Source organism: Etheostoma spectabile, chromosome 20, assembly GCF_008692095.1.
Source record: "Etheostoma spectabile isolate EspeVRDwgs_2016 chromosome 20, UIUC_Espe_1.0, whole genome shotgun sequence".
NCBI lineage: Eukaryota > Metazoa > Chordata > Actinopteri > Perciformes > Percidae > Etheostoma > Etheostoma spectabile.
The window spans coordinates 17,032,517-17,042,499 of NC_045752.1; the positions used below are offsets into that span (position 1 = coordinate 17,032,517).

General features: G+C 39.0%; 1 protein-coding gene across 1 annotated transcript; it reads left to right on the top strand.

Moving 5' to 3' along the window:
- The first annotated feature begins 1,574 nt into the window (after nucleotides 1-1,574).
- pcare1 (photoreceptor cilium actin regulator 1) lies at nucleotides 1,575-7,162 on the top strand. The gene is made up of 2 exons (XM_032499899.1): nucleotides 1,575-5,341; nucleotides 6,572-7,162. The coding sequence occupies exons 1-2, from the start codon at nucleotides 1,941-1,943 to the stop codon at nucleotides 6,687-6,689; spliced, it is 3,519 nt and encodes a 1,172-aa protein (XP_032355790.1). The 5' UTR covers nucleotides 1,575-1,940; the 3' UTR covers nucleotides 6,690-7,162.
- Nucleotides 7,163-9,983: the final 2,821 nt, after the last annotated feature.

Sequence of the window (9,983 nt, forward strand, 5' to 3'; positions counted from 1 at the left end):
CGAACCACCCCCTACCTCACTCTCAAGTGTGTATTTCCCATAGTATTTCCCAATATTGTTATGTAGAAATGCAGATTTAGATAAAACACATTCATGAATGAATACAAAGCTAAAAGAATAAATTGATATAATTGTGCAAACATATATTTTTATTTCTCTTTCAATTATTTATTTGTCAGAATTCAAATAATTAAATTTGGTTTGACTTCATAGGTTACAATGTTGTGTTGTTCATTGTTCCTCTATATTATTTCATATTTCAGTAACTTATACCAGTATTGCATAGAAGAACACAACAGCAATTTGATTGGTGTAGGCCTCGGCCAAGTAACTGATCATCTAGCAGCTCTAATTGAAAATGGGGGCTTAACCTAGCGTGATTAATAGCCTACATTAAATGGTGACTTGACAGAGATTACAGAGACAGAGATAAATTGAACAAAAATAGACAAAGAAAATCATTTAGATAATTTAACAGAATGAGGAAAACAAAGGTAAAACAATTACAGTAGTTGCAATGAGTAGCAGTAGAACATGTTGAGTCAAATGGCTTGCGTACGGATAGGGACAAAACTGTCACCTTCTCTACACAGATAGTAAAACTGATTGTCATTCTTTTTCTCGTCATGTTGTAATCTGTGTGAGGCAAGAAGTCAAGGGCTCATAGGTATTGGCATCTGCCATACTGAAGAGAGTCAGTTTTTACTAATTTATACAATATTCATGGCAAATATAAGACACATACAAGGCACAAGGCAATATGGGGCAAATACATACACATACGGGCAAATACATAGGCTACACATGTAACTGGAAATTGATCAAATGAGAGGATTTGAAATGTTCTAACATTAATTTAGGTAATATATACCCCAAAGCCACCGAAAAGAGTTGATACATGATGTGTTTGTCAAAAAGCCTTCATCATTCATATCATGGTTTAGGTTGAGTATACATTGTTATCATTGTAACCACAATCACAGGTCTTAGCCTTCTAAATGCATTTATCTTATTATCTTTTCCACTTCATTTTAGTTTATTTGTTTTTAATTACGTTTCTTAACAGGATTCAAAAGAAAGACCAATGAGGAAAGATTACTTTCCTCTTTTCTTTTTTACATTTCAGTGTGTACTGCAGAGAAGCAGAGGCACTTCAAGTTATTTTAAAACTTGCCTCACTGTTTCAGGAACTGATTCTAGAAGATAAAAAGAAGATCAACAAATCACGAAAATAACTTACTGTACAAGGGCATGACAAAGGTATTTATTAAAGGTTTGTTTTTAGATATTTTGTCAAATGAAAACATTTTAGAACAGCAATGATAGCCTAGAATAAAGTTAGTACATCTATTATCTGCACAACTACAACCACATACAATTGAAAAGAAATACTTTTACCATTTCGTTTTTAATTTAGTTGGTTGTTTTTAATATTGCAATGGAAATGGCCCCAGGGCTAAATAGGGAGATATTGTTTTGCAGGCTATAAAAAGCCACCTGAGTCCAGGTGGCTCTCATTACGTAAATGAGCTTATAGTCTTACAAGTAGGTGAGTTTTATATGCTTTGACATGACATGTGTGCACGCTGAGTTCACTGAAAGCCTCACTAATCCTCTCGGCTGCTTGTCCTCTTAGAGAAGGATGTGTTTCATGGCACGATACAAGGACATTTTTTCTAAACATGACCATCGATCTGTGGATTTATTTTGCATATTTATGACAGCTGGAAGAGATTTGTAAAATGGATGTATCAGTGTTTTGTTTTGGTAGCACCCTTGTGGAGACGGATCTAATCCGACTCGACAACCTCAGCCATCTGAAAATGACAGATACAGCAGGTGGCTAAGGACCTTGGGTATTCTTTGCATCATTCAATGCTCTGCTGTATTTGTGTCTGAACAAAGACAGAATTATCAGCTTTTATTTGAAAACATTTGAAATGGGCTGCTCACCATCCAAAGGTAACCATTTTGGGATTCTGGGTCCCATGAGGAAGGGGCGAATGCTTCCCCCTGCACCTCAAGAAATCCCCAGAGATTCCCACTTTGAAGATGGAGAGAATCGTTATTCAACTGGATCAACGGATGGGGATACAAAGGAGAGAAAGGGAGCCGGACAAAACCAGACATGCCAGAAAGAAGCTCATGTGACACCACAAAATAAGAGTTATGTGACCGAGCTATCTCCTGAAGCAGTAAACATGGATAAACTGGGGAGTCAAAGAATGGAAAACAACACAGTTTCACAGAAAAAAGACAAGCATGTTGACAAGCAGGATGTGACCGAAAAAAAGCCTGTCAGAAAACAAAAAAAAATGACCAGAGGTATTAAGGGGCTAAAAAAGAAAGACAAGGAAAAAGACAAACCACCTACAGAACAGAAAGTGGACTTTCCAGAACCTTTGGTAAAAGCTCACCAAGCTGCTTATGCTTTTTTGAATCCTAGCATAAACAAATATGACGATTTACTAGGACTTTTGGAACAAGCAACCCAAACACAGGTTTCTGTGCAGACTATGGTTGCTTTCATGGCTCTACGCTATGAGGAAATAATTCAGGGTCTGGAGGAGATGGCCGACGAGGGAGAAAAAGTTTTAAAAGAAAATGGAGAACATCTTGCTTGGCCAAGTCAAATGAAAAACCTCTCATCTTCTCCACCTTTGAAGTCTGGCTCTGCTAATATTGAGCCCCCACCGGATTTGTTGCAGCAGCTGCTTCAGTACACCACACAGAGAATGCAAAATGTCAGCCAGACTGTGGGTGGAATAGGAGAGTCTGCTTTGGAGGAGGCAGTGGAGTACTTTGCGTCTGTCTCAGAACTTTTAGAGGAGAAACTGAAACTCAAACATGCAGTAGAGACTAGGCTAATGCGACTTTTATCTCGCATTGAAATGGCGTCTCTGCGCAAGCCTGGGCCAGAGGACTCTGCCCTCTTTAGTGAGGACAGTGGTATTGGGGCTGAGAGCGAATCCCTTGCTGGATCTGAAAGACGCCATAGACGAGAGAGCTGTGCGTCCACTGGGACAAATAGAACTAATCCTGCCAGTCCTATGGGATATACCTCCATGACCATTAGGCAAGGAGTATCAAGACAAAAGCTTGCAAGTAAAATAAGTCCCAGTGTTTCTCTCACCTCGCTCAACTCGTTAGGTTCTACATGTACCATAATGGCTAACTACCAAAGAGACTCATTGCTAGGATCAGTCTCCTTAGATTATGGGGAGGAAGATGACAATGATGATGATGATGATGATGATGATGAGGAGATGGATAGAGGCATGGGAGGTGTAGGCTTTAGACCGCGATCAAATTCTTCACCTGTAGACCGTGAACCACAACAACCACGCCGCCTACCACCAAAGCGCATTGAGAATCCTCAAAATGTCGAAATGACTCTCAAAATGAAAAATGCAATAAGTGGTAGGATAAAGTTTGTCCCATCACAGAATGCTAGTGCCAAAACAAAGATAGTTGGCAGTCCAAAAACCAGTAGACACCAGTGGACAGAGGATGAGGAACAATCTCCAAAGAGGCCTCAAACTACAGCACCTCGGAAGGCAGTGGTAAAAAAGACCCCAGTGGGTAGGGAACAACGTTCACAGTCAGCAGAATCCCTGCGGAAGAAAGGTGAAGATCCTACTCTGCTTGAACTAGAAAGGACACAGAAGGATTTAAACCAGAAGATACAGAGGATGAGTAAAAGCAAGGCATGTGGAAGCAAAGCAGGTGGAAAGACTGCTCCATCTAAGCCAAATCAAGGAACGTCACCAGCACAGTCTCCAGCAGTAATTCCCAAACATCCCTTGCTTCCAAAGAACAGCAATCCCCAACCACTTGATGACAAAGCAGGCCTCATCAGGAGCAACAGTAAAAAACATGAGGTAGCCAGTGATGTAGAAGAAGATAAACTTAAGGACAAGAAAACATCCAAGGGTCCAGTAAAAGCCACCCCACCCCCAAGCCCTCCTGCATCACCACGACCATCTTCGGGACTTTACAGAGGCAGGAACTCAGTCAAAAGACTGATTGATACCTTCAGCCAAGGAATAGAGGATCTAGAAGGTCCTAAAGTTCTGGGGCCTCTCAAAGGAGTACGAAAGTGTGGTGTTCCTGTGTTACCTGGTTTAGGGAATGTAGAAGCTGTGTTAAGCACTGGAATAACCAGCTGTAGACCGGAATCTACTTCATCTGAGAAAGCCAATGATTTAGATCTGGATAGTCTTCCTCCACCTCCACTGGAAGTATTATTGGACAATTCCTTTGAAAGCGCCCAGAGTCTTTCAACTGGTGGAGCAGATGACGGGGTTATAAAAGTTGGAAAATCACCTGTATTAAAAAGGGCTGCTGTATCGCATCGACTGAGGGCCTCAGTTAATTCAGGGACAGTGCTGCCAAGTAAAGGAGGCCTGCCACAAGCTTCCAAGGTTATTTCCCTTGCTAAAGCAGATCAACAAGACACATCTGCTCCGTCAAAGTTCAGGCAACCAGATGTCAAACTGGAGGCAGACCAAGGAAAGGAAAAGGATTCCTTATACCAGCAAGGCAGAAAGAGTATACATCTAAGACACTCTTCTGACTCACAGAGATCTTCAACAGGTTACGTATTAACAAATCAATCTGCCAGTCGAGAAGAATCAGCAGACATACAAGATGGTGGCAACCTTTCAGTGCCTAGATCTAACTCCACAGTGTCTACAGTGCCTCCTTCTTCAGTGATCAGGAGCCAACAACCTGCCACCCCTCCCATGTATAGAGGGCGAATGTTACCCTCCACACCTTCTACACCAAGTAGTCTACATCGAAGACTTCCCAGTCCCCATAACTTCAAAAGGCAACCTACTCCACCCTCTTCAGCTAGCCCCCCTGTTAACAGGAAACTCACCACACCACCAGTAGTTCAAGAGAGGCTCCCCAGCCCACCTGTCACAAAGCAGAATATTTTAAACTCAAATTCATCCTCCTCCTACCCTTTCAAAGCACCATCTCCACCAGCTTCGCCAAAAGTACAAAGATGGTCAAGAGAGAACAGCAGTGAAGACTCATCTAATGCACGGATGATCAGTAATGCACGTTCAGTGTTCTGCCCTGCATCCCCATCCCTGTTTGAGGCCCATCCTTGTCCAGTTCCTCGACCCCCTCAAGCATGGACCTCTACTGGGGTCTCTTTTCTCTCACGTTCTTGGGGGAGTCGTGGGAGGTTTCCTGTATCTGTTCAAGGACCTCAACCCTTCATCCGACGTAGCCATTCAGACCGAAGGCCAAGTCTAAATCTGCCACCAAGATCACCGGGCATCTCAGTGGCTGAGACTTGTGGAAGTGAGCCTGCCATATGCTCACAGGGGTGAGTGTTTACCATCTTTCTATGTTATACATCCTAAATCCGTTATTGTGGCTTTTAGTTCAATCTTTTGTAATAGCTTATTTTGCAGGTACCTTCATTTCATAGTAATAGTAGTAATTTGCTGGTGTTAACTGGTTAACTCTTAGGAAATTTCCCATAATGAGCAATATAAATTGGTACCAATTACAGTGTAACATCTTTAGTTTAGTTGATATGTACCCACAAATTGGATTTTCTTCTGAAAGAAAAATAATTTGCTGGTGTTAAATGGTTAATTCTTAGGAAATTTCCCCTTATGGGCAATATAAATTGGTACCACTTACTGTGTAACATCTTTAGTTTAGTTGATATGTACTCACAAATTGGATTTTTTTCTCTGAAAGAACCAGTAAAACTATAGCAGTTATATAACAAATAGAAAACAGTAGCCTATGCATTTAGGTGGATTTTATAAGATACAGTTTATAGGCAAAACTCCGTAATAAGAATGAAAGGAGATTCTTAACAATTCTTTAACTGACAAAGATTAACATGTTCATTTGTAAGTGCAATGCTTCACAATTGTCTAATTATGTTTACCTGTAACTTTAAACCACTCTGGAAATTTTTTGTAGTTTTGTTTGTCAAACGGCATATGTGTATATTAATTGTTTGAACCTCCATGGGCAATTAGCTACCAGCTGTATCACCTGGCCATTTTCACTATAAGCAACTGCAGTTGCCTTAAATAATATATCAATATTATTTAATATAAAAAGTATCGAACTGACTTGACAATGCTGTTGTATCACATTGACAAGATTTTCATTCAATGATCTTTAGTGCTAGACAAATAGACATAAAGATGATATGCTCCCAAGATATTGTGGGAGTACATCAAGGATAAGAGAATACTTGAATTGTAGATACAGCAGCTAGAGACTATCACACACAATATAAAGGTTATAAATCTAGTCTTTTTCATCTCTCTGCATTTAATTCCGTTCACCATGTTCCATACATTTTAAATGTTATCAAGGGTTATTGGTCACAACAGTCTGTAACACTGTAAATCTCATTTTAAGCGAATGTTTAATTTCAGGGTTGGTCCCATACATGATTTCTTCCAGAGTAACTGAGTGAACTGAGTCACTTTACAAATTAATCTCGGTCATGCACCCTTCTTGTTTATAACTGACTTGGCCGAATTCCATAATTGTGATTGACAACAATCTTCATACATTCTTACAGGTTGGACGATGAACCAACCAGGGACGAAGAATTATGGGGGAGCCAATCAAACCTCAGAGCTCAACTACGCTCTGCATCACACCCGGACCTGTGTGTTGTTGGACAGGCCTTGCACTGAGACTCAAGGGCCAGTGGGATTATGGATTAGCAGGTTTTAGCAAGGATTTAACAAGACAGTGTTTACGCCACTGCGAAGAGAGGAAGAGCAATTTTTTTTCCCCACTTTGCCGCGGATGTTTGTAATACGTTGTTTGTTAAAAAAAGTGCGCATTTTGCATGCATACTTGTGCACATACACTATCTGCATAATTATGTTTTTGAATTTCTTTGTGAATAATATGACTCTAAGAGGGAAAAACATATTATACAGCATTTAATGTTTACAATATATGGAACTCATTTCCTGGTTTCATAATAAGACTACATATACAGGTGATGAATCCTGCTTCACACAAGGTTGCATTTATTTACGTTCAGTTCACTTAGTTCATAAGCGCCATCTTAAAAATACAAATACTATGTGGCGTCTTGGTAACTAAACGGTTAAAGATGTACTTTCTCAACTTTTATCAATTTATGAAAGAAAGAAAACGTTCAAAAAATAATACAATGTAAATAATGTTTGTTAAAAAATGTGTTAATACATAATGGATTAGTATTGCTTCATTACTAATAGCCATTGAATGAACTGAAAGTAACTTGATCACATGAGTGCCATGAACCAGGATTTTAAAATTATTTCTAAAAGTATTTCTTTGGTTTTTGGAAAGCCTAATAAACTAACTTTAATGTAATATCATGACTGTTGATTGAATTCCTTGTTAAATTGAGATATTATTTCTCTTTGTTGTCATATGCTACAAGCGTAAGCCACCCTAAACCTATGTTTGAGAATCTTTTTTATCCAATGTTATTTTTCTGTTTCATATTTCATTTTTACAATCTGTTTATCAATAAAAAAGCTCATATAATCAATCATACCTGTGCATCACCTATTATCTTTTTTTATACACATGAATTGGGTCATAATTAGTATGTATACATTAAGTAATTAGTCAAAGATTTAACTATTACCTAGTGTGCTTCAGTGAAACCCCTTAAAGTGCTTAAATTATGCTTTTTGGCATTCCCCCTTTCCTTTATTGTGTTATTTAGCCCTAAGTCCACCCCAAAGGGACTTCTCTAACAGAAAACACTGTTCACAACTGTAACGGACAAGCTAGCAGTGCTGACCTAGCTACTGAGCATGTGCAACTCCCAACAAAGATGGATCAGAAGTGAGATGCCTCACTCTGTCGCTAAAACAGAGAACTCAACACACAGGGTGAAAAGAGGAGCTGCAGCAATGTGTAGTACAACAAATATATGGTGTTTTAAAAAAAATTGAACCATGTAAACCTATTCTGGCACAACCTCTAAATACAATTATGAACCTGAAAATGAGCATAATTTGAACACTTTAAAGGGTTACTGCAGCGATTTAGTATTGCACTCCCATTAACGATTCTTAAAAAAGAATGTACAAAATTGAGGCAGCGGAGGCTGAGATATCCTGACATTTATCCTTAAGTCATGTTCCAAAAATACTGGATCCTAAAATACTTGCAATTCAGCAACATTTGACCATTAGACCCTGCCTGGTATTGTACAAGTCCATGAATTCTAAATCCAGTTTTAACTGCAGGCTTGATGTTGACACCATCAGGGTTATTTTCTCAGACTACAGGAAGCTCGCCACAGAGTCCCAAAAGACATTACATATTACTCTGATACAAATGAACTGATCTTCATGTGTAAAATTGGTAAAGCACCCCTCTAAGATAATGTCCACACAAGACTATAATTTGGGAAAGTACTGTTAGGACCATCTTGACATTTATTAGCATTTATTGCTAACAAGTGCCAACAAGAGACATGGAAATTTCTAAAAATAAATGTATCCTTACCTTTTCTAAATTTTAATTAGGAGATTAGGAGCTTTGCCTGGAGGTGAGTCGCTCATGTTGCCGTAAATGCTAGCATCTTGTTCAAATCTCATTAACTTTTCTTCATTGTCGTCAGCTGCATTTGTTAATTACAAATTATGGCAGCAAAGGCTTATAGTGCATGAGGACTTCAAGCGAAACAAATCCATGAATAATAACAATAACCAGGTAAATAATATTATTCCTGTCCTGCACCTGAGGACTGGGGGCTGGGTAGGCTTTCTGTCTTTTGATAGAATTAGGCATTGTAATGAGTCTGCACTGAAGCTGGTTTTTCCTATTGAATAAATCATCTGTTTCCTTCTAACAATGTAAGTGAATAATGAAATAACAATAGAATATTGTTGGCAACCTTTGATGTGAGAATAAAAAGAAAGAACACATTATAAGCTTCCCTGTTTACCACCAGGATCGACCCTTTTTTTCTTTCAGAATATGCCTGCTGTAGCCTACAACCTTTCTTAGTCATCTGACTCAAAATTTCAGTCCAGTCCCTTTATTATCCCAGACAGGAAACTGGATTTGCTGTCAGGAGAGCAAGATAAAAAAAAAAACACAAGTACAAATAAACAATACAAAATAAAGAGGTACAAAAATGTTTCCTGTACATTCAATATAAGTTAGACAACAAGTAGTCTGCATAAACTGTGTATATAGTATACAGTATATACTGTGTATGTAACAAAGGGGTTTTTACTCTTTAGTCCGATCTTGGACTTGAGTCCGGACTCAAGTCCGGTTTTCTATGGTCTCTACTTGTCTCGGACTCGCTAGTATTTGGACTCAGACTTGTCTCTGTCTCGGCCACTGGTCTTGCCCAATATGGTTTTTGGTCTCGACCGAGTCCAGGTGTCTTTATTATGTTGATAATAATATTGGAGGGAAAGTGAAACCCAAAATGATTGTCTTGATACTGTCATGCATAAGACCTTTTTTTCTGTCCTGGACTCGGTCTTGACTTGGACTCGAACCCCTTTGGACTTGGTCTTGTCTCGGACTCGACCCTTTTTGGACTTGGTCTTGACTTGGACTCGACTAGTCCTGGTCTTGGACTTGTCTTGGACTCGACTAAGGTGGTCTTGACTACAGCCCTGGTAACTCGTTTCCATTGGGACGTTCAAGGATGCCTGAAAATGTGTTACACAGAGACTGCTCTTGTTGTCAATAGCCCTTTTATTTGCCTACATCAGTGATTCTCATTTGATTGTATTGTTTATATGTACTGCAATTTTGTGATTGTTCCTTCATTATTGTTTTTTTCACACATTGTAATTTGGGTATTGTTTCATGATCAGATTATGTAATTGTCATTTTTGGGATTTCTTTTTATTTGCGCTATATTCAGGGCGTCATTGGAGAGTAGAGCTTGCTCACAAAGGCCCTCCCTGAATACATAAAGGTTATAATTAAATAGCTTATGTGTTGTT

What these genes read in the sequence shown, in the direction of transcription:
- pcare1 (XM_032499899.1), top strand. Translation starts at nt 1,941, where the DNA reads ATGGGCTGCTCACCATCCAAAGGTAACCATTTTGGGATTCTGGGTCCC. An exon ending in CCTGCCATATGCTCACAGGG is followed by an intron (nt 5,342 to 6,571) that starts GTGAGTGTTTAC and finishes ACATTCTTACAG; the next exon opens with GTTGGACGATGAACCAACCA.